The sequence below is a fragment of the Talpa europaea genome (assembly GCF_964194135.1).
Source record: "Talpa europaea genome assembly, chromosome: 12".
Classification (NCBI taxonomy): domain Eukaryota; kingdom Metazoa; phylum Chordata; class Mammalia; order Eulipotyphla; family Talpidae; genus Talpa; species Talpa europaea.
The window spans coordinates 9,055,848-9,080,294 of NC_140079.1; the positions used below are offsets into that span (position 1 = coordinate 9,055,848).

Genomic DNA, 24,447 nt, shown 5'->3' on the forward strand with positions numbered 1-24,447 from the left:
GTCGAGCGCGCCTGCGTAGTGCGCTGCAGCGCGCGCTGAGGCTAGGGAGAAGGAAGGAGAGCGCGTGACTGCTTATTGGCCGCGGTTGCGACCCCGCCCTCAAGTGGCGGGCGGTCACGTGACGCGACGGCTGGGGGCTCCCGGCGCGGGGGACGCTGGTGGCCAAGATGGCGGCGGAGCTGGTGGAGGCTAAAGTGAGTGAACGGCGGCGGCGCCGGCCCGCGCGGTCGGACGAGGGACTGGGGCCGAGGGGCGGGCCGAGGTTTGCGCCATCAACCTGTGGCCCCGCGGCGCAGCCCGCCAGAGTCTCGCCGCCCAGCTCCCTGCCCGCCCCCGTCTCCTGGGCTCCGGGTGCGGGCGGGGGGGCGGGGAGACCGGGGGCGGGGCCCCCCAAACCTCACCCCAGCCTTAGTTGCTAGGATCAGCCCCCGGGCTTGAGGCGGGGCTTCCTTCCCCTCCAGCCTGAGCGGTTAGGGTCCGGTTCACCCGAAACACCGGGACTGGGCCGCGCCTCCCAGCTTGAGACACTGTACCCCAGGAGAGCACGACGGGTTGGGCGGCCCGTCCTCTGCTCGTCTTGAGCGGGGGTCAGTAGTCTCCTATCTGGGGGAGTGTTTGCACCTCTCCGCCATCCATGGCTGGTGTCTGGATCTCAGCCTCCCCGCCCAGCAGGCCACGCTGGGGTTGTCGACTCCCTGCTCATAAGGGCCCCCCTGGCCCTTCTTCCACCTTCCAGGGTGATGAACCGCCCTCAGATACTGCGTGTCCTGTGTGTGGGGGTGGTCTGTACCTCAAGACTTGGTTTCGAACCCAGCCCTGTTCTGTTACCGCGTTGGTCCCAGAACCCCGCCCCCTCTTGGCACCCTCTCTCTCACCCCGAAGTAAGCCGTGTTAGCTGAGCTTGGCCCCCACCACCATGGAGCCCTGACCCATGTTCTTGGTCTGAAGTTCTTGCTAATTCTTTCATCTCAGTCTTTGGTCCTGGGCTTTGCCTTCTTCCTTCTCTTTCCCGAGGACAGGGCCTGTGAGGTTTTGGACTCCACTCGTGGGGACTCTGAATCCATGCTGGCAGGATCATACCCCATGCCAGCTGTCTCTCCCCTATAATTTGGGCTTCCCACCATAACTTCCAGAACCTCTGCTTTAGATCCTTGTATGTCTCCCTGATATGATTTCTGAGCCTCTCCCCTTTTTTCCTGCCAATCTCTTGTATATTGATCCTTGGAGGGTTTCCTACTGATTCCAGAGTAGGCTTCTTTATTTCGGATAGCTCCTGGTGCCTCTCCCCAAGTTCCAGTTTGGGGTTCAGTTCCATGTCCTACAGATGCTGTCCCCTGCGAGGGATGTACTTTCTCCCAGGTTCCTTCCCTGCAGGTGAGGCTTCAGAACCCAAGCCCCTCAGTGCACTATGGTTCTTCCCTGTGAAGTTGACTCAAGCTGCTGCTCTCAGGAAGTGGGGGGTCTCCCCTTGAAGAATGAAGACACTAACCTCTCACCAAAGTCCTAATCTGTAAATGTTTTCTTTCCCTCCCTCCCTCACTCTCCTAATACTCCCTTCCCTCCTGCTGGGATCTGAAATGCAGCCTTCAGGGTTCTGTGATCTTGTGGTATTGTCCTGCCTCCTCTAGACCTCCCCACTCCCCATTACTTACTGTACACACACTCTCTCTAGAGTTGTGATAAATTGAGACTTGCCCTGGAGATGCTCTGAGCTCTACAAGTCTAAGGACAGGTCTCAATTCCTCGGAGCCCTGAAATTTAACCTCCTCTGTGGGGCTGCAAGTCTGTGTCCCACCCCCACCCCAGCCAGAGCGCAAGGATGCACTCCTTATACAATTCAGGGCCTGCCTTGAAATATGATCTGATGAACTCTTTTTGACCCTCTGGTGACTGGGTGCCCCCACCCCAATTAAATCAAGTCAACCCTTTCTACAACTTAACTAAAATGTGAGCCTCCATTCAGGGGGGCTTAGGATGGCAGCACAATTCACTCCTACACTAAGGACTCTTCTTTGTCCTTCATTTTCATGCTTTCACTTCAGAGTGCCTAATGTGCAATTGAGAGATCCCCCTTTTTAATGTATTTTCCCACCTCATATCAAGAGCTAGAGGGTTTGTCTTTTAGGGTGCAAAATGGACTGGTCTGAGGGCGGAACATGTGGTCTTGTTTGTTGGTAAACAGGGAAGTCTGATACTCTTAACCTGAGGCCCCTGAGAAGGCTTGGGGGGCAATCTGTGACCCCTGTGTGATAGTTTTGCATAGACCTTGAGTTCCTGGAGAGGGTGGCTCTAGTCTCTCCAGTGCTCAGAGGCCTCAGAGGAGCCTGTGCTGCTTCACACAGCTCCAGAGCAAGCCCCAGGTTACGACTCTGGCAGGTGCTGTTTATAACAAGCAGGTTGGGATATACCAGGGCAGGAAGTGATGTGCCAAGTGCTTGGGGCTTCTTCCTGAATGTCTGTGGCTCCCTCGAAGGCCCCACCTGCCCTTGCCTAGTGTCAAGGGCAGACTCTTTGGTGGCAGCTGCTGAGAAATCTGAGTCGGAAACATATGGTAACTTGAGGGGTGTGCTGTGGGATGCTTGTTGGCAGCTTAGGATGTCCCACCTGGTAGAAGGGGCTAGGCCCCAGTGGAATTGGGGGTTTCCAGGCGTGGGTTGATGTCAGAGAGCTGTTGTGGTCAGAGAAGCTGAACTCACCTGCCTTAGCTCACTGTGGATGCTTAGCGTCCACATGACATCGCTTCTCCCCTCTGAGTCCCTGGGCCTCTTCCAGAGGAAACATCTTGTCTGCAAGCTTTTTTTCTCTGCTCTAGGTAGGAGGCTGAGGGAGGTGAAGCTTCTTTGTTTTAGGAATGTTGCGGACTCTGCATTGCCACCAGACCCCTTAGTTTCCTGGGCATGGGGCATAGGGTCCCCCGACAGCTGGTTTGAGTGGAATAAAATGCCACTAGGAGCCTGGTAGGCCTGGGTTAGAATGCTGGCTCTGCTGCTGTCCTGCAGGGATGCCTTGGGCTAGCTGTTTTCCTCTCAGGGCCTCTGATTCCTCACCTGCATGATGGGCATGGGTACTCGTGAGACCCGTCATGGTGAAGGGCCTTGTGGTGCTGGGTGTGTGGCAGACACCCCACAGCTGCTCAAAGGAGCAGGTGAAGGCTCCCCTTGAAGTTGTGCAGGCAAGGCTTGGCAGCCCTATACATTTGTCTCTGTCATTTTGTGCTTGGACAGAGCACAGATCCTTCTGCAGGATCTTGGCACTGTACAGTTAAAAGGAATCTCAGATTTTTCCATCTTGTGCCAGCAGATGATGAGCCCAAAGTGCAGAGAGGCCTGACAGGGGACCCAGGGTCTTCTGGGGATCCAGAACAGAGTCTGGACTTGGACCCAGGGCCCAGAGCCCTGGGGGCCACTGTCAGACTCCATGCCTCATTCTTAAGCAGCCAGAAGACCAGGAACACCAGCGCCTCCTGGCATGGAGGTCAATATGTAAACACCCTAGCCGGGCTTCCGCTCTCCTGTGAGCATCAGGCTCTTTCAAGTTGAGTTTAAGTGATTTATTGGCTTCTTTGGGTGCTGTCCTCGCCAGCTTTCCATAATCACTCTCATTACTTGTGCAGTTTTTTTACCCCATTTTCCCTGGAAGTTTCTTTTTCTCACCACATTTCATTCATCATGGGCCAACTTCAGGGCTCAGTGTAGGTGGCCCAGAAACCCTCAAGAACGTTTAGCTTATGACGTATTTGGGGGTACCTTCTTTCCCCTTAGTGTCTTGTGGAGATCAGGCCATACCACCAGACAACCCTAAAGAATACATTGGCATTAACCTGGGCCTGGAGGGACCCTGCCAGGTACTAAGTGCCAGACCCTGTCGGACCTATTCACATTCCTGCAGCGTACTCACAGCCTCTGGTGCCGAGGAGCCCCAGGGCTGCCACCTCAGAGCCATGGTTCTCAGCTGGAGCTGATCCTGCCCCAAGAGAACACTGGATGATGTTTGGGGGACATTTGTGGTGGTCACAGCTGAGGTTTGGGGGTTGGCCAGGGGTGCTGCTGGACCCCCTATGGTGCTCAGGACATTCTCCCACAGAATGATCCAGCCCGTTGCCCACATGTGTGGGGGGAGCCAGGTGGAGTGAGCAGCAGACGTTTGGACGGCCTCAATCGTGCTCATCTGGGGGTCGATCCAGGAAGGGCATAGTAGACTCACAACCACCCCTGCTTCGGGGTCAGGCCTGGGGTCGAGTCTCGACTGTACGTGGACTTCACACCAACCCGGCGGGGCTGTTCAAGGAGCAGAGTGAAGTGTGTAATCACACGTCCAGCTTAGTCCCCGGCAGGCGGGTGGTGGTAGGTGGTTGTGGCTGCCATCCCTGGGCCGAAGGGAAGACGTGTTCGTGGCCAGTTCTGGTAGGCGTACGCCCTGTGCTCGGTGGGTTCCCTTCTCTGATCGCCCCACGCCGTTGTGACATGGAGCCTGTCGTTCCCCCGACGAAGAGACGGAGGGTCAGAGAGGCGACCCGTGTTCCTAGCTGGGGAGTAGCAGAAGCTGTTTCTGGGTAAAGCACGGTTCCTGGTTCCCGCTCTGGGGTAGCTTTCAGGCTTGAAGATGGGAGAAGAAAACCTAAAATAGAAGGCGGTGGGGGTAGTCAGGAGTTTCTGCTGCGTTGGCAATGCTGGGAAGGTTGGAGGAGGAGGAAGGGCGCAGGACTGAGCTAGGAGGGGCCCCGCGGGGATGGGTAAGCTGGCAGCCAGGTCGGAGGCAGGGAGGTGGGGCCCAGTGAGACGTGCACTGACCCTAGAAATGAAGAGGGGCGCGGGTGGGGCTGGGTAGTTGCCGCCCGGGTCTCACTTTGCCTTGCCCCTAGTCAGGGCCAGGAGGCTGCAGAGAAGCCTCCGCGCCTCGCTGGCTGCCCCTGACTCTGCCTGCCTCCTCTAGCGGTGTCTGTGGTTGCTCTTCTCCAGAACATGGTGATGAGTTTCCGAGTCTCCGATCTTCAGATGCTCCTGGGTTTCGTTGGTCGGAGTAAGAGCGGACTTAAGCACGAACTTGTCACCCGGGCCTTGCAGCTGGTCCAGTTTGACTGTAGCCCTGAGCTCTTCAAGAAGATCAAGGAACTCTACGAAACACGCTACGCCAAGAAGAACTCGGAGCCCGTCCCTCAGCCCCACCGGCCCCTGGACCCCCTGACCATGCACTCAACCTACGACCGGGCTGGCGCAGTGCCCAGGACTCCTCTCACAGGCCCCAATATTGACTACCCTGTCCTTTATGGGAAGTACTTAAACGGACTTGGGCGGTTGCCCACGAAGACCCTCAAGCCAGAAGTCCGCCTGGTGAAACTGCCCTTCTTTAACATGCTGGATGAGCTGCTGAAGCCGACAGAGCTGGGTGAGTTCCCTCCCTCCCCCACGGGCTCCTGCCCCCTGGGTTCTCATAGTGTTTGAAGCCAGCCAGGAAAGGACCCTGCTTGCTTTCTGGGCAGCCCCAGGGGTTATGGGATGGCAGGGGCTTGTCCCTCAGGAAACACAAAGATTCACCTTAGGATTTTTGTATTAGTGACTGTTGCCCTGTAACAAATTACCCCCAAACCCAGTAGCTCAAAGAAGCTGTTAGTTAGTTTTCAGTTTCCAAGGTGTGAGCCTAGCTGGGCACTTCTGGCTCTGGACTCGCTTATGAAATCACAACCAAGTTGGTGGCCAGGGCTGCCTCTTCTGGTTGCCCGTTGCAGTAGAGTTTGGGGGTGGAGGGGGCTTACATAATTGCTGGTGGGCACCAGTTCTTTGCTGGCTGTTGGCCAAGGACCCCAGTTTTTGCCACATGGATCTCTGCATAGACTGCTTGAGTGTCCTCAAGGGGGCTACGCCAGGCCGCACCATCAGGAGGCAGGTGAACCAGGGGCCACCCGAGAGATGGCTCCTGCATTCCTGCTCCCTGTGGCAAAGGGTCTAGAAGTTTGTACCTGACCTTTCTCCTTCCCCCCAAAAGGCTTATTTCCTGGCAGGTGGCCTTCGGGAGGAACCTTGGTCAGTGGCTTCAGGTTGGTAACTATAGGTCGGCCGGCCAATCAGGAGTTACTAGGTGACCTCCCAGGAGGCAGGCACATTACGGGCTGGGGGAGGTAATGCCAGCGTTCCAAGTTTCCCCTGCTCACTTCTTTGTCCTTCCATTCATTGAGTACCAGCTGTGTGCAAGGCCCCCATCCCTCCCCAGCACCTCGGTGACACTGACCAGGGATGAGTGTCAGCTTCCTGGGTGGAGAGCTCTGCCCTCTGTTGACCCTGGGTTGTACCAGGTCATTGAATGTTTCTGGAGACCCTTCTCATTGTGTCCTCTTCCTCCTGCATCTCTATCCATCTTTTCGTTTACTGATGCAGTTAGTCTTTGAGTGCCTGTGGGGTGGGTGGCCATCCTGGGGCAAAGCAGCGAGCCGACTAAGGCCCCTGACCCCTGGAACTGACATCCTAGCATCCCTTTGGGGTCTTGCGGTGCTCTGAGCCTGTGCCAGAACTGTGGATCCTGCCATGAACTATCCTCATCTCCCCTTCAATCCCCCCACATCTGTAGAATCCCTGCTGCATGCTGGGTCCTTGACCTCCCGCTTCCTCCCTCCCACCCTGCTGATCCAGTATCCTGTGTTGCTTGCCCAAGAGACCCTGGTGTTTCTCTCCACACAGACTTCAGCTCCAGCCTAATGCCAACCGACCCCCTTTATCCCATTCTGGAGACTGGCAGGGAGAAAGGGGAGGGGGGGTGCACACCTACTCCTCTTGGGCTTTGTGAAGTTGGACAGGAGCAGTTTTGGTTCTAGGGAGGTGGAGGAAGAAGTTGCTGGTAACTCAAAGTAGCCTAAGGGCCCCCCACCCCAGCCTGAGGCCCTGCCTTTGACTGTATTCTCTGGCACTAGGTTTTTCTCTTGGGTGGGGAGCCCTGTGACCCAGCAACATCTGTTATGAGGTTGGTGTGGCAGTACTTGACGCCTGCCCCTTCCTGGGTTTGTCTGGGATGACTTGTCTTTTCTTTCCCCCCTCCTCAACCTGTCTAGAACCCATCCACACCCCCCACCCCTAGGGGTCCTCCAGCAGGCTTGGGGGCTTGAGATCTGGTTGTTTGGGTGGTTCTGAAGGTTAAGCTGACAGTCCAGGTACTTGCGAGATCTTTGTAGCTGGGAGGCTGAGTTTTCACTGGGAAGCAGTAGGCAGGCTTGGTGGGGGGACAGGACTGGAGGTGACTTTGAACTCTGACCAGAGGACTCCCCTCCCAGGCGCAGACTGCATGCTTCCTTCCTGCAGGGAGAGCATGCAGTCACTAGCATCCCACAATGCATCACTTTGCCCTGAACCCCGAGGGACCCCGGTCACCTGATTCTCCGGGAGAGTCTGCTCCCCTGTCTACACCAGGAATTACTCTGCTGGCAGTTCAGAACAAAGAGGCCCACCCTGCTCTGCCTCTGCTCCCACTTCGGTCTCTTTCCCCATTACGGGGCATGGAAGGGGGCGTGTTCCCCTGGAGTCCCGTCCTGTCGGGCAGTCCCATGCGTTGCTTGGCTTCCCAGGGACAGACCCTGGCCCCAGAGCAGTCTGTTTGCTGCTGTTCGGAGAGCAGCCGTTCTGTGTCCCCGCACCTCTGCCTGGGCACAGGTCCCCCCACCATATGTTGTAGCACTGGTGTTGCCCAAGGGCCATTTCAGGAAGATCTGTCTCAACCAGCTTCCCTTTCCCTTCACCCTTGGCCACGACCCCCTGACTGAATGAGGCCCAACACTTAAGTCTGTTATTCCGGAAGAGCTAATGGATGGTGCTGGGGTGGAGACCGAGCGGGACGGTCAGGAGGCATAAATCTGCAGTGTTGGGGGTGGGGGAGGGGAGGGGAGTAATAGAGCCAGCACTGGGAGGCCTTCTGGAGACAGAAGATTGCATCAGTGGTGGGTTTGGAGCTGTTCTCAGGAAGGTTAGAAGACCGCCCCAGGGTCACACAGCCTCCTGAGTGAGGGGCTCTGGGCTATGTGCTCAGCCATTTTCTTGTCTCTGACCCCCCCTTCTGTGGCATCGTGCCCTGCACCCCTGTGTGGAGGTGCAAGGTTCTACATCCCAGGACCCCTCTTAGCATGAGAAGCTGGCTCAGCCATTCTCCCCTTCTCAGCAGGGAGAGGTGCTGGCACCCCTGGGGCAGAGGCACCTGCCTCCTGGCCTTAATAGAATTCAGGGGGGCAGGGAACACAGTCTCAGGTCATGCCACTGCAGCTTGGGGTATCTCAAGGCCTGAGGGTATTCAGGGTGTCACTGGCCAGAGTCCATCCCAGGAGGCCCAGATCTCCTTGTCAGGGTGTGTGGGGGAGAGGCAAGGCCATCATGAGACTCACAGGCATAAAGAAGGAAGGACATTGACTTGGTGCAGTGCTGCTCCAAGGCCCCCAGCTTTCTGCAGCCAGTCATTCTGGGCTGTGATAAATCATATCCCCTGGGTTCCACATCACATGTCCCCTGGAGGTGATGGGCACTGATTCTGGTTGAGAGCTGTTGGCTTAGTGCCCACCTTTGCCTTAGCATTCCAGATGTACATTTGTCCCTCATCTCGCCTCTGCTCCTTGGCTGCAGTGCCCGAGCGGCATGCAAGGTACTGGAGGTCCCTAACAGTCTGTCAGGAAGTTGCACTAGAGGTGATAAGATGGTGCTGGGTAATACATGCTCTGAAGGGGAGTGCAGGCTTCCTAGGGGGCAACTGTTAGTACCAGGAGCCCCTTCCTGAGTTTATCGGGAGGTGGCGCTTGGAAAGCTTCCTAGAGGAGGAATTCTTTTCTAGACCAGAGATCTGAGTAGCAACAAGCCAGGCAGAGGTGGCATAGGGAAGTATGTTTTAGGCAGAGGCCTGGTGGTGAGAGAGGGCTGATGAATGGAGGCCATTGTGACCGGATGTGGTGTTACACAGGAAGGGGGGTTGAGGATAGCCTGGACACTGGTGGCAGAGGCCAGAAAATGCCATGAAGGAGTGGGGACCATGGCATCTCCTGGTCTAGTCCACATCCTGGAGCCTGGATGGTGTCTGTGACATGCTATATCCTGTGTCCCAGGTCCAGAGGCAGGGGCCCTGCCACTGGGCAGGTTGGGGCCTCCCTGACCTTGAGTTGTGCCCACCATAACCTGCCAAGGGAAGTCCATAGGTGGCCTGGGGAGCACCCAGGCAAGAGCTCCAGCCTACTCCAGGTTCTGCCCGCTCACTGCCTCATGCGATTCTCTTCCCTCTGTCCCTGATTTTCACCTGCCCACATGCCCAGTTTCCTCCCTGATCTCTTTCCCACATCATGACTGTTCCCCCAGCAGCAGAGCAGATTTGAATGTAGAAGTCTGGCCAGGGGCCTCCCCTGTGGTGCAGCGGTTTGAGCACAGTGCTGTGAAGCTGTCCGCAGCCTCTGCAGTGTGGGTTCAATTCCCTGCCAGCCGGGGAGATACCCACATGGTGAGCAGACCTCTCCTGTCTCCCCGTTGCTCCCCTCAGCAGTGTATTTTGGTCCTTCTGCCTGTTCTGCTCACCACTCTGTCTCTCGTGAATCCTCTCACCCTCCCGTGCCTCTGGCCTGTACCCCAACTCTTGTATAAATTTTTTTTAAAGATTTATTTATTTATTTATACAAGTACTGGGTACAGTCAGAAGCGTGGGAGGGTGAGAGAATTCACCAGAGCCGGGAACAGAACAGGCAGACTGACGAAATTCACTGCTGAGGGGAGCAGCGGGCGCGGCAGGAGAGGTCTGCGCGCCATGTGGGACCCTCGCCGGGGGTCGGGGATCGAACCAGCACTGCAGAGGCTGCGGGCAGCTTCGCAGTCCAGCGCTCAACCGCTGCACCACCAGGGGAGGCCCTAAATAAAATCTTAGAAAAAAAAAAATAGCTTTCAAAGAAGTCTGGCTATTCCCCTCCTCTGTTTAAAATGCTTCTCTGGGGCCTCCCTGGTGGTGTACGGGGTTATGACACAGCAGTATGAAGCTATCTGCAGCACGAGTTTAATCCCTGCCAGGGAGGTGACCCACATGGCGCAGCAGACCTCTCCTGTCTCGCCTGCTGTTCCCCTCAGCAGTATTTTAATCTGCCTGTTCTGTTCCCTACTGTCTCTGATGAATCCTTTCACCCCCCCGCCCCCGCACCTCTGGCCTGTACCCCAGTTCTTGTATGCATAAGTAAATAAATCTAAAAAAAAAAAATTCTTCCCTGAACTGCTTGCTGACTTGTGCCCTGGCCCCTCATCACTCTCTTCTCCTCCCTCTCTCCCCCTTGCTCATTCTACTTCAGCCGCACAGGCCTCCTCTCTGTTCTTCTACCCCATTAGGCATGATCCTGCCCCAGGACTTTTGCATGTGCTGTTGCTGTTGTCTTATCACACTCTTGCTCTGGTCCTCCATAGCCTTACATCCAACCCTGACATTGTTTATTAACTTGCATGCCTTCTTTAACGCCCAGGACTGGGGCTGACATGTTCCCCACTGCACCCAGGGGGATGGCAAAGGTTTGGAACTGAGAAGCACTGGGGACTGCTGTCATTCTTGAACCCTCTTCAGGGTCCAACCCCTGTCCTGTCCCATAACACCACAAATAGGAAGTCAGGAGCGTGTGGGCACTCAGTATTCTCATATTCCTGAGTGGAGGAACTAGGATTTGAACCCAGAGCCCAGGACTGAAGGTCTTGTGGTACCCAATAGCTTTCTGCTGTGAGGGCCCTTGCACCCAGCCAGGGCCCCTGCGTCCTCCAGCATATGCCCCCCCCAACCCCCCTGCATCACCCTCATTAAACACACCCTGCAGTCCCGTAGACTTTGAACTTTGCGCTATCCCAACTCTCAATTTGAGGGAGCTGGCGCTGAATCTCAGCAGGGTGGGGGTTGGGCCAGATATGGTCCTAGTCCCAGGATAGAGAACTGCATGGTGGGGTGGGCGTGAGGGCCCCCAGCCTGGAGCGCGTGTGCTCTGACCAGTGGGATGGTGGCCACTCACCCCTGAGTGACCTCTTAAAATCTCCTGTTTATCTATTTTTAAATTTAGATTTTTGTAAAAGTATATGTTCATCATGGAAAACACTAGTTAACAGAAAAGGCTAACTGTAGCTCTGTCACCAGAGCAGCCCCCCTCTTTGCTCTGTGTGTGTGTGATCCTGGGAAGTGTGGCTAGATCCCAACTGCTGTCCCCGCCCCCTGTGTTTTGGGGACCTCTTAGGTCTTTCGTTTCTACCAGCGGCTTCAAGGCTGCATAGCAGCGGCGGGTGGAGAGAGACGCCCTCGAACGCCATGTCTCACATTCACCCCAGGGCTGCTTCCCAGTTTCCTGGGTCCTCTTGATCCTGGAGGACCCTGAAACTGGGGCTTCCCTCCCTTTAGTCCCCAGGGGGCATTAGGCCTGTGGGTGTGCACAGGAAGGGGGGTGGGAGGAGTGGCCCAGAGAAAAAGAACTAAGTGAAGTCACTGAGGAATGGTGTTGATTGTTAGAGGTAAAGATTAAAAAAATGAAGCATGGAGCCTTGAGGTGCCAACATTGTGTGGGTATGCGGGTGGAGGGATTGTAGCTTTTATTATTATTTAAGATTTATTTTTTTTATGCATACAGGAACTGGGGTGTAGGTCAGAGGTGTTGAGGTGAGAGGATTCACCAGAGACAAAGTGGGGCGCAGAATTTCAGAGTGGGATCTTCTGAAATACGCTGCTGAGAGGAGGAACCGGCCAGACAGGAGCGGTCTGCTGTGCCATGTGGATCAGCTCCCTGGCCAGGGATTGAACTCATGCTGCCGAGGCTGCAGATAGCTGCATAGTGCTGAGACTCAACCCCTTGCACTACCAGGGAGGCTCCGGGATTGCAGCTTGCTTATTTTTTTATTTATTTATTTTTTTTTGTGGGACCCTTACTGGTGGCCGGGGATCGAACTGGCGCTGCAGAGGCTGTGGGCAGCCTCGCAACCCAGCGCTCAGCTGCTGCGCCACCAGGGGAGGTCCCGGGATTGCAGCTTTTAAATAAAAATTCGTGGGGTAGGCTTCCATTCTGATGGCACTTATGCAGGACTTAACAAAATACCAGGGCCATGTGGGTAGTTGAGAGAGAAATGTTCCAGTGAGGGCATGGCAGGTGCAAATGCCCCAGGCTAGATGTGCTACCAGGTGGGGAGTACCTGGATGGCAACAGACAGTGAGGAGGGCACCCAGAAGACCAGGGAGGGGGTGTAGCAGACTTATCTGACAAGGGGAAGGTGGCGGGACTGCACTGGGTGCACTTTGAAAGCAGAGCTGACAGGGTTGGTGGGAAGAGAGGCTATGGGGGTGGGCCAGAGTTGTGGTTGCTGTCCTTTTGCAGCTGGCAAAGGCCTGACTTTGGGGGACCGACTAACACCTTCCACCCTCAGTGGTGTAGGTTGTGCCAAGGCCTAGCTGTGGTGGCAGCTCACCATCCCTGGACAGGTCCCTGAATCCTAGTCCTTCAGCCATGGCGTTGGTCTGTGTCTGCGGCAGAGCAGCCTGTCGGGACTGGGGTGAGGGATATTTGTGATCTCTCACCCAGCTCAGATGGCTGAGACAGCCCCTTCCCCTCCCCCCTTAAATAATTGCTCCCTGGCTCTTTGCTCAGGTCTGGGCGTGTCTGCAGGAGACCTGAGTGTGCCCCGTGCCTCTTCCTTAAGGGCCTCGCCAGGACTCCACAGGGACCAACCTGGCGCTCAACAAACAAGCATGAATGGTGGCAGCCACCTCCCGGTGTGCGCTGGGGACCCCGCATATGAGCCCTGAGAAGTGGGACATAAGCACAGAGGGGTCCCGGGCTGGGGAGGGGGATGTAGGGCCCCCGGCAGAGCTGGGGCTCTGGACCCCCAGCTGACTTCTGAGCCCCAGCTGGCTTTAAACTGAAATCGTGTCTGATTCTGGAGGACGGTACCTGTTGTGTTTGGACTTCAGAAGGCTCTACAGCAGCAGGGTTGGCAGGCCGGGGTGGAAGGGTGACGTCTGGCTGCGTGTTTTCCTAAACCAAGTGCTGTAGGTGTAGTCTGTGCCTCCCCTCGGCTGCTTCGTGGTGTGAGGCAAAGACCACTTGGCTGTCCGAAATCAAACATATTTGCACGTTTATAGGAACGGTTCGCCCTTCCCCGTAGCGTAAATAAAACACGTCTTTCTATCCAACCCCTTGGAGGCCAGATTCCCGAGGCCCCTCTTCTGCCCCCAGATGCCAGTTGGACAGATATGCGAACATGCACCTGCAGACCGCCCCCCCACCCTTGGTCCCAGTCACAGTGTGACATACAGCCCGCCTTGGAGAGCATGCCCTGTCAGCCCCAGAGCCCCTGGATTCTGAGTCCCCTGTCTCGTCTCCTCTCACATCCCAAGGGTATAGCTCAGGTGGGGGTGTTTGGGTGGTGGGTCACCTTTTACTGATAGAAGATGCTCTGAGTAAGGTGCATCCCTCGGCCTCCAGCCCCAGGTGCTGCTGCCCTGGCCTGCGTTGCTAATTTTGAAAGATTGTGCCAGGTCGTCTAGAGGTTTTCACTCCTAATGACTGCAGCTTCTTCAATTTCTGTCCAGTTTTTCCATCTGTTCTAATCAGATGATTTCTCAGTGCAATTTTAAACTTTTTTTAACTGAATTACATACAATAAAAATTTTTACATACAATAAAATTCTTAAAGACATTTAGTGTGTAGTTTGACTTGTAACAAATTAATGTGTCTGGTAACCTCTAAGCCCCTCAAAAACAGAAGCCACAGGCCATCTTGATTCTCATTCCTTTCACTAGATTGTATTGCCTGTTCTAGAACGTGACCGCACACAATGCAACACTTCCTTGGCTCAGCATAGTGCTTTCTAGATTTGTCCATGTTGTGAAGGACACAAGTTTCGTTTACCGCGTGAATGTGCTGCTGCTCATTTATCCCTTCTTCCGCTGGTAGCGCTGGGGCTGTTTCTGTGTAGGGCTGTTAGGAATATGCTTGCCCTCTGTGTTCTTGTTCGAGGCTTTTTTGTCAACATATTTCCATTTATTTGGGGGGCAAACACCCAAGGGTGAGGTTGCTGTCCAATTTCATTAGAAACTGCCCAGGGCCTCCCCTGGTGGCGCAGCGGTTGAGCACTGGGCTGCGAAGCTGCCCGCAGCCTCTGCAGCACCGGTTCGATCCCCAGCCCCTGGCGAGGGTCCCACATGGCGCACAGCCCTCTCCTGCTGCCCGCTGCTCCCCTCAGCAGTGTACTTCGGTCCTTTTGCCTGCTCTGCTCTCCCCTCTGGCTCTGGTGAATTCTCTCACCCTCCCGCGCTTCTGACTGTACCCAGTGTTTGTATAAATAAATAAATAAATAAATCTTAAAAAAAAGAAAAAGAAAAACTGCCCAGTGGTTTTCCAGAATGGTTGTACCACTCACTTTACATTCCCTCTTCCCGCCCCCAGCAGAGGGACCCAGTTACTTCACATTCTTGCTAACACGTGGCATTGTCGGCCATTTCATTTTAGCCAATTTTGCATTCTGGGCCAAATCCCACATTTGCCACTATTTTGTTAAGGATTTTTACATCTCTTCATTAGGGATATTTGAAATTTTCTTTTCTTGGTGCATTTTTTTTTGTCAGGTTTTGATAGCAGAGTTACAGTGGCCAAGTGAAATGAACAAGGAATATTGTACCTTTTCTGAGTTTAAAGTTTGTATGGTTTTTTAATCACTGAAACGCCTCACTTTGGACCAGCAAAGGTTTTTATTTTTTTTTATTTTTTTTTTCTCTTTTTTTTTTTTAAAGATTTATTTATTTATTTATACAAACACTGGGTACAGCCAGAAGTACAGGAGGGTGAGAGAATTCACCAGAGCCAGAGCAGGGAGCAGAGCAGGCAGAAGGACCGAAATACACTGCTGAGGGGAGCAGCGGGCGGCAGGAGAGGTCTGCGCGCCATGTGGGACCCTCCTCCGGTGGCCGAGGAGCAGCCAGGGATCGAACCGGCGCTGCAGAGGCTGCGGGCAGCTTCGCAACCCAGCGCTCAACTGCTGCGCCACCGGGGAGGCCCCAGCAAAGGTTTTTAATTACAAATTCGGTTTCTTTAACATAAGGAGCTTTTCTAGCCTTCATTATCTTTTGGTGCCAGTTTTTGTAATTTAATATTTTGGCAGAAATTTTTTCATTTCATCTAAGTGGGTAGATTGATTGTCATGAAGTTGCTTATTATATTTTCCTGTTGACCCAAAAGGTTATAGAGACTGTCCAGTTTGCCTTTCACGTCTGATCGTGTGTATCCTCACTGTAGTCTAGTTAGGCCTTGATCCAAGGACTCTTGCTTGGCTTTGTTGGCTTTCTGTTTCATCAACTTCTGTTCTTTAATTTTTTCCTTCTGACAACTGTGGTTTTAACCTGCTTTTCTTGAAAGCTGTTCTTAAACCATTCTCTTTCTTGAACAGAAGCTGTGATTCTGCCTCAGGTCTGTGGTGGCCACCCCATCTTTGGAGCACTGTGTTTTCTCACTCAGTTCAGAGCATTATTTAATCTCGCCTGTGGCTCTCTGCAGTTAAAATTGAGAGTGAAGAGCTGACTTTCACACCTCAGTCTCCGTCCCCTTGCAGAATTCCTCCAGTTGCTGCACCCAGTAGGTGCTTCACGGTGGTGGAGCTAGGCTCTGTGGCACCCTCATGCCTCCACTGGGAGCCGGCCCACTCTGTGACTCTTGCTTTGTGCCCTTGGACAGCACTGCTCTTCCACTTCTCTCTGAGACTGGCCCCTGAGGGCCTGAGGCAGGACCTCTTGTCTGGTTTGTCACCATCCACTCAAGGACTCATGAGGACTCAGTAAGTGCCCGGCCCATGCCAAGCATAGGCTCACTAGATCACCAGAACAGCTGTGTGAGGGAGGGACAGAGTTTTGGTTGGTGTGTCTGAGCTGCATCCTGTCGCCCAGCACAGCTCTCCTTCCCAGTAAGCAGTTCTCGGTCTCCTGAAATAGACACCTCGACTCTAGAGGGCCGGTGAGGCTGGGGCCCTCAGTTGCAGTGCAGTAGGCCTGGTAGCGAGCGCACCCTGAATTTTGGGCCATAGCGAGCACCTCCAAGAAAGACCACTGCCCCCCAGTCCTCACCTGAGACTTCTGTCCTCCCGGGGGACTCAGTCTCCCCTTTCCTGTTTCCCACCTCCAAGAGGGCCAGACTTTTAGACACGCCCTTGCTGGTGACCAGATGGGACCTGACCTTGAGTTTATCTTTAGTTCCACAGAATAACGAGAAGCTCCAAGAGAGCCCGTGCATCTTTGCATTGACACCGAGGCAGGTGGAGCTGATCCGGAACTCCAGGTGTGTGGTGCCCTGGCCCTCTGCTGACCCTGGGGACTGGTGGGAGTGCTTGGCCTGAGTACTAGCCTCAGCGAGCCTTTGACCTGAAGGGGAGGGCAGCCCACCCACCCCAGCCCGTGCTTCATGCCCGCTCTCGTATGCCAGGCAGTGTGCACAAGGGTCAGCAGTCCTTGCTGTGTTTGACCCTGTGTCCCTGAATAGGGTTGTCCCCCTTGAATAGGGTCTGTCCCTTCAGCACTGCTGATATCAGGGCCAGGTCATTCTGTGTGAGGGACTGTCCTGGACTGTGTGGGTGTTGAGCAACATCCCTGGCCCCTGCCCACTCTGCCAGGAACACCCCCAGTTCTGACAACTGTGGATGTCCCCGGACATCACCCATTTTCCCCGGGGGGAGGAGGGGCGGGCAGAATCACCCAGGTGATAGCCTCTGGGCTCTAACAGATGAGGTTGGAGGCTGGTTTTCCAAGAGTGACTATGCTCTTTAAGGCCCTTGCGACTCTGGTGGAGCCAGAAATCAGCTGAGCAGCCACACTTAGCACAGGCCAGCCTCACACCCACCAACCCACTTCATATTTTCACCGGTCCCCCCTTTTTCTCGTCACTGGTCATTTACCTAAACCACCAGTGAGTTTGTGATAGGAGAGAAAGTTCTAGGCCTTCAGCTGCCAATGGAGGTGGCAGGTGAGTCCACTTGGCCCTCCCAGGTGAGGCCCATGGTCTCCTGGCCCAAGGGGTCAGCTTGGTGTGCTGGGTGCTCCCACCTCACTCTCTCCTTTGCTCCCATCTGACTCCCTTGGCTCACAGAGAACTGCAGCCCGGGATCAAGGCCGTGCAGGTTGTCCTGAGGTAAGCCCAGGTGTGCCCCAGCGCGGGACTGTTGGCCAAGCCTGTCTCCCTTACCCCGGTGCTGCAGCCCTGCCACACCTCCCCTCCCCTTCTTGCTGCCCCTCTCAGCCCCTCTCTGACTCCCCAGCCAGTCGTGCTACTTGTCCTTGTCTGTGGGAATTCAGGCCAGACATGGGTCTGTCACCACTGCCTGGACCATCAAAGTGGCCTCCACCCTGGATCCCGTGTCGGATCTCCTACAGCAGCGCAGGCCCCTCTTCTGCCGAGACCCCTTCATCCCCTTAGTCCCATTGTCCTTGCAGAATCTGCTACTCAGACACCAGCGGCCCTCAGGAGGACCAGTACCCACCCAATATCGCTGTGAAGGTCAACCACAGCTACTGCTCGGTCCCGGTGAGCAGGGCACCCCAGACAGCCCCAGTTGGGGTGGGGGGCACATGGGCATCCCCTGTCTCCCCTGTCTTGTGTCCTTGCCCATGGCATGAGCTGACCTGTGCTTCCAGGGCTACTACCCGTCAAATAAGCCTGGAGTGGAGCCCAAGAGGCCCTGCCGCCCCATCAACCTCACCCACCTCATGTACCTGTCCTCAGCCACCAACCGCATCACTGTCACCTGGGGCAACTACGGCAAGGTGAGTGGCAGGGCCAGGTGCTGCCTCCTGGCTACCCCACCGTAGCTGCCTGGCTGCCTGACCCTGACGCCCACTGCCCACCCCTCTGCTCCCAGAGTTACTCCGTGGCCTTGTACCTGGTACGGCAACTGACCTCCTCGGAGCTGTTGCAGAGGTTGAAAACCATCGGGGTCAAGCATCCGGAGCTGTGCAAGGCACTGGGTGAGTGCTTGGGACCTGCTCTGCTGGCTGCCCCTTGAGGGCAGGAGCCTCCCTCTTGGTCAGACATGAGGCATGGGCCATGAGCAGGGGACCAGGACCTCCCAGGGTCCAGCTGTGGGATTGTTAGTCATCCTGGGGGTCGGGGAGCTCAGAGGTCTCTGGAGGAGGTAGGAAGTAGAAGGGAATCCAGCAGCAGAATCTTCAGTGCAAGGGCCACTGGGGCTGGGCGGACTGAGGGTGGTGTGTGTGGAGGGAGCTTCTGGCCAGTGCGGGGCGGGCTGGGGCAGTGCAGAACCTAGGTGATGGATGTTCTAGGCAGATAACTTGGGAGGCTGGGGGGCCAGGGGACTAGGAGCAGGAGCAGAGGACAGGTCTGTGGTGGGAGCTATGAGGATGAAGACACAAGGTCTCACCTGAAATGGCAGTTATCTTTTTTGTGCTTTTTTTTTTTTTAAAGGTTTATTTTACATATTCATGCACACAACAACTGGGGTACAGGCCAGAGGTGCAGGGGATGAGTGGACCTACTGGAGACAGTGGGGAGCAGAACAGGCGGATCCACTGAAACACACCACTGAGGGGAGCAGTGGGTGAGACAGGAGAGGTCTGCTGCGCCGTGTGGGTCAACTCCCTGGCTGGGGATCCAGCTCAGGCCGCAGCTTCTCCAGTGACAGCCCGATAGCACTGAGACTTTAACCCCTGTGCCACTAGGGAGACCCCTCTTTTTTGTACTTTCAACAACCAAGAAAAGGAGGGAGTCACAGAATACACTTTTTAAAATTAACGGTCAAGACCCGCAGCTCTGGTTCCCAGTGCAGGGAAGGGGACGGCCTGCATGTCGTGCGTGCTCAGCAGTGTCTGCACACTGTGTGGTCTCAGGCAAGTCACTGGCCCTCTCTGGTCACTGGGGGACCCTTGGGAGTGACTGCTGACTTGATGCTTACAGTGACCCTGGGAGTTGCAGCCTGGTGATGTCCCCATTTGGGGACACTGAGACACAGAGTGGCAGAACTAGGACTCCATGACCCCCAGGGCCTCCACCCGTGTGCTCTCAGCCACGCCGCCGCCTGCTTCCCTCAAAGGGCCCTTTCTTCAACTCTTCCCCACCCCCCCACCTGCCTGTCTCCCCATCTCCTTGTGGGGACAATGGCCAGCTTGACCAGAAGAGGCAAGGGATGAGGCCATAGGGTGGGGGTAGGGTATGAGGCAGCCCAGCTTAACTCCTTCATGACCTTGACCAGTCAGGCGCCAAGGCCTGAGGCCTGGAACCTGTGACATTGGGGGGTTAGGGGGCGATTGGAGGTTATGTGACAGTCCAGGCCCCTCCTGGTTACATAGTCAGGTTTCCTTGCCAAAGCAAGCCCTGGGTCGCCTTGCAGAGCAGGCCCTCGTTGCTGTCTTCACTGCCAGCCTTCTCCAGTGGCAGCAGTGAGTCCTATTCTTCTCACTCGAACCCTCCTGCCAAGCTCACCTCCCTGTCAGGGCAGGCTGAGGCCTGGCTTTAAGGCCCTAAGCATGTGTACATCAGTTCTCAGCTGCCCAGGGTCTTTTTGAGGGGTGGGGAGCCACTGGGCAGACAGTCATACTGAGGTGGGAGTAACTGATGTGACCTTAGTGGGGAGAGGTGAGAAAGGGAGAGAGGAGGCTCCCCAGAAGAGGGGACAGGAGTCCTCCAGGCTGCCAAGTGTCCTGTTGGGAGAGGCAGCTCCAGGCTCCAGGCTCCGTGCAAGGTAACCTGCAGCCCGCAAAGCTAAGTCAGTCCTTTCTGGAGCTATCTGAGGGTGCAGTTTAGATGAACATACCTCTGGGTTTGTGGGCTGATCTCCCTGCCACTCTCAAAGCAGAAGCCCTAGGAAACTGAGAGGAGGAAGACCCAGTATCCCGGGGCAGGCTGTCCCGGGGCATGCTAGCTGTATTTCCTTTCAGATTTTTTTCAAGTTTGTGCCTTCTCAGAAGGGGAGGCCTCCCATGTTAGGTACATTTTCCTTGCTGCATGTGGCTTTGTTGTGGAGGCCGCCATCGCCTCTATTAAGAAGACAGACTGTAGTGCGAGGAGGTGCGCCGGTCTGGCTTGGCTGCTGCCCCTACAAGGTCCGCTGTAGGTGCTCCCAGAGTGGGGTGTCACAGCAGCAGGGCACCGCAGCTTCCTCCCTTGTGTGGTACAGGAAGCCCTGACACTGTCTAGAGCAGGCCCCTATCTCTCACCGCTGAGTTCTCAGGGAAATTAACAGTCACAGGTGAGGACCTGTGGTATATGAATCTTTCCAGAAAAGTCTAAAAATCTTGGGCCTCCCTGGTGGCGCAGGGGTTGAGCAACGCACTATGAAGCAATCTGCAGCCTCTGCAGCACAAGCTCGATCCCCGGCCAGCCCGGGAGCAACCCACATGGCTCAGCAGACCTCTCCTGTCTCGCCCGCTGCTCCCCTCAGCAGTGTGCTTTGGTCAATTTGCCTATTCTGTTTCCCTGCTCTGTCTCTGGTGAATCCTCTCAACCCCACACCTCTGGCCTGTATCCCAGTTCTTGTACACATAAATAAATAAATCTTTAAAAAAATAATAAAAATCCCCAGCAGGGTGGACTGGTTGGAGGCTCGGCTCTCCTGGTGGTTGTACCCAGGGAGCACCTCGTAATAACTAGTTGCCACCCAGGGTTTTCCACGGACATGTCTGCCCCTGGGCTCTGGAATGCAGCAGGTGCCAGGGCTCGGGGATGCAGGCATGTGAGCCACTTCCCCTGTGGAGCAGTGGGTACTGCAGAGAACCCACCTCCTGAGCCAAGTCCCCAGGTGCCTGCCTCCAACACCACCCCTTCCTCCACAGTCAAGGAGAAGCTGCGCCTGGACCCCGACAGTGAGATTGCCACCACCGGCGTGCGCGTCTCCCTCATCTGTCCAGTGAGTTGGCCAGGTCCCCTTCCTCCCTGTCCATAGTGTGGGGGCATCTGGGACAGGCTGTGCTGGGTTGGGCCTGCTCACACCTCACCTCCACACCCCTCAGCTGGTGAAGATGCGGCTCTCGGTGCCCTGCCGGGCGGAGACCTGTGCGCACCTGCAGTGCTTCGACGCCGTCTTCTACCTCCAGATGAACGAGAAGAAACCCACCTGGATGTGCCCCGTGTGCGACAAGCCAGCTCCCTACGACCAGCTCATCATCGATGGGTGAGTGACTGGCTATGCAGGGCGCTCTCCTGCCTGCTGGGCTGCCTGCGCTCAACCCCTCACCTCTCTGAGCCTTTCTGTGGAGCCAGGAGTAGAGCTTATGAGGCCTCTTTGGCTCCTGACTTTCCAGGGCCTGTAGTGACCCTGGGAGCGCTGCAGCCTGGGCTGCAGAGGGAGGCAAGTGTCACCCTGCAGGACTTGTTAGAGCCTTTTTCTGTTAGGCTCCAGAAACTGAACTCTGGACCCAGTAGGGCCCACACTGCGTTTGGATGACCTTGTGCTCTCCATGTGTCTGTTTTCCCCCACATACAAGGGGACTCAAGAACCCCCCCTTATTCAGAGAGCTGCCTCTCCAGTGGGGCTCAGCACAGCAAAGAAAGATGAAAGGAATGCACTTCTCTCCGAAGTTGGTGGCTTCCCGGTCTTCCCCTTCCTTGCTGTCACCAGCGTGCTGCCAGTCCATTCCCCTGCCCTCCCCTAAAGGGAAACTGCTCGAGTCTTCGGTTTCCAGAAACTGAGCCTAGCACCTGACTGACAAGCTCCTGCCAGGCACAGCCACACCCACCTTCTGTCCCTAGAGCCACAGGGTGGAGGGGTTGGGGCAGGAATGTCCCACAAAAGAGTGTTCAGGGCAGATGCCTGCAGCCTTGCCCTGAACCAACAACTATAGGCCACCATCAGCCTGTCCATGGGCAGGATGTGGGTGTGGGTGCTGGGGGTGAGGGGGAGCAACCCAACATCCAGGTGCCATGTATGCCTGTGCCATAGGCTTTTGTCCCCATGTTCAGGTTCCTTAAGCTCAGGGTCTTGCCAACTGTCCCTCCCAAATGTCCCAAGGGATGGGGCCTTAATTGTCTCCACTTTACAGATGAGGAAACTGAAGCTCGAAGTGGGCAGCTACCAGTCCAGAGGCCCCCCAGCTTGCAGATGGCCAGATTAGTACTCAAACCCAGGTTCATGCAGCTCTGAGCCAGGGTCCCCTCTCAAAGGGGCAAGCTGACACCCCCATGCCGTCCAGCCTTGGGCGGAGTGAGAAGGCCTCTGGGGCCATCGGCAAGGGCTGGTCCTGAATGGTGGCTCTGTTTCTGACCTGGCAGCTGTGCAGCCCAGTACCCGCCTCCCCCCACAGGCCCAGAGCGGGTCACTTGGGCTCGGGGTGCCAGCATCTCTGACAGCTCTAGGGGCGGGCAGGACTGAGATTGGAGAGTGTAGCTGTGACCCACACAGACCATGATCCCAGCAACCACAGGGTCTGGGCATTGCTAGGAAGCTTTCCGAAAAGGGGTCCTTCGTTTATACATTGATTCTTGGAGGGCCCTCGCCTGAACTTGGGGGATCCAAGGGTGATCCTACCTTAGGGATCTCTCATTTAGGACATGGGGATGGGGAGTGGGTGGGAAGGAGCAGAGACAGACACACTGATTATTGTGGGGGCCAGCTCTGGAAGAAGAGGAACTTTCGAGTGGGACTTTGGAGGGTGAGCAGGTATTTTCCAGGGTGGGGGTGCGTGCAGGTGGAGCTGTGTTTACTCCAGGGTGACCCGGAGTGGTGATCTGTGGACATGATAGCGAGGAGGCTTCAGGGTGGAGGTAGGAGGCACCTCTTGGCCCTACAGGGTATCAGGTAGCAACGGGCCCTCAATCCTAAGTGCCTGTGATTGAGGGCGTTGAAGGCACCTAGAGGCAGGTGCAGCTTAGATGTTGAACAAATGCTGGAGCCAGGGCGGGTCCATCATGGTGGTGATGGTGTCCCTGCCCAGGCCTGCGATGGGCATGTGGCTGCTCCTCAGATACCCCAGCTGCTGGAGATGACCACTTGCCTCAGCCAGCGGGCAGGGAGACAAGCCAGACCTCAGCGAGCCCACACTCTCACCAGGCCTTAGTTTCCCCAGCTGTAAAATGGGGCTGACTTGTGGGCCCTCTGCAGAATGGTGGGTACCAGGCCCTGGCGAGCATGGAGAAAACATCCTGCCCAAGTCCAGGGGAGCAGGTGGGGGAGCAAGGTGCACACGGCTCCAGGAATCAGCCCGCCCACCCCTCTAGGCTGCTCTCCAAGATTCTGAATGAGTGTCAGGACGCCGACGAGATTGAGTACCTGGTGGACGGCTCGTGGTGCCCGATCCGCGCAGAGAAGGAGCGCAGCTGCAGCCCCCAGTGCCCCATCCTCGTGCTTGGTGAGTATCCCCTGGGCTTTGGACCCCTCTCAGGGCCTTGAAGGCGCCTGGGTTTGACTCACATTCTGCCGTGCAGCATTAATTTGATGTAAAAGGGAAGCGTCCCGGTGGAGTCCGCCCCCCACAGGACAGGACGGCTGGGGCGAGGCGGCAAGGCGCGGCTGTTGACACCTGCTGTGTGCCTGGCGGGGGCAGCGCCCTGAGACTGATGGGGTGTCCCAGGGCTTGCCCTGCCCCTCGCTGGCTGTGGCTTCCCGGCCCGCGGGCAGGAGCAGCCCTGAGCTTCTGTCCCTGTCCCCACAGGCCCCTCGGACGCCAACGGGCTCCCTCCCACCCCCAGCGTCAACGGCGGTGGTGGCAGCGGCGGCGGGGGCAGCGTGCTCGGGGGCGCCGGCGGCGGGGCGGGCGCGGCGGGGAGCGCGGAGAACGGGAAGCCGGGCGCCGACGTGGTGGACCTCACGCTGGACAGCTCCTCGTCCTCGGAGGAGGAGGAGGAGGAGGAGGATGAGGAGGAAGACGAGGACGAGGAGGGCCCCCGGCCCAAGCGCCGCTGCCCCTTCCAGAAGGGCCTGGTGTCAGCCTGCTGACCAATCGCTGCCGCCACTGGCCGGACACTCGACTTTCCTGGTGCTCACCCACCGGAGGGGCGCAGGCAGGCCTCGGGGTACAGAGGGAGGAGTGATTTTTTTTTTCCTTTTTATTGTTCATTTTGTTTTTCCACCCCTTTCCCTGGCTCCTGGCACCTGTACCTCTGGACTCTCCCGGCAGAGGGTTTAAAAAAGTAAAATGACAAAAAAAAAAAAAAAGAAAAAAAGAAAAGAAATCCTGCAAAAAAAAATTCAGACTCTTAAAAACAAGGCAGGCCACCCCCACAGCCGCTTCCCCAGCTGGAGGCCGAGCCTCAGGACCCAGCTGACCCTGGGGCTGGGCGGGCGGGGCCCAGGAAGCGGCACCCTCGGGGGCGCCTCAGCCCCACCTTCCAGCGACCACTGCAGCCTGCGGGGTGGTGGCGGGCGGGGCCCTCCCTGACGACCACCCACCACCATCGCGACCCCGTCTGTTCCCTTGCTTTTCTCTTCTCTGTGAGCACGTCCTCTCGCAGAGCCCCGGCGCCTGCCGAGCGGCGAGCGGCAAGCGTTCTCGCCAAGAAGCCATGGAGTGGGTTG

The 24,447-nt window shown here is 56.3% G+C and overlaps 1 protein-coding gene across 1 annotated transcript; it reads left to right on the plus strand.

Moving 5' to 3' along the window:
- Window positions 1-167: 167 nt before the first annotated feature.
- On the plus strand, window positions 168-24,447 carry PIAS4 (protein inhibitor of activated STAT 4; the record flags this gene model as incomplete). Its single annotated transcript, XM_084249048.1, has 11 exons — window positions 168-194; window positions 4,959-5,385; window positions 16,187-16,271; window positions 17,076-17,117; window positions 17,420-17,510; window positions 17,621-17,749; window positions 17,845-17,950; window positions 20,771-20,844; window positions 20,948-21,108; window positions 23,151-23,281; window positions 23,585-24,447. The coding sequence occupies 11 exons, from the start codon at window positions 168-170 to the stop codon at window positions 23,866-23,868; spliced, it is 1,557 nt and encodes a 518-aa protein (XP_084105174.1). The 3' UTR covers window positions 23,869-24,447.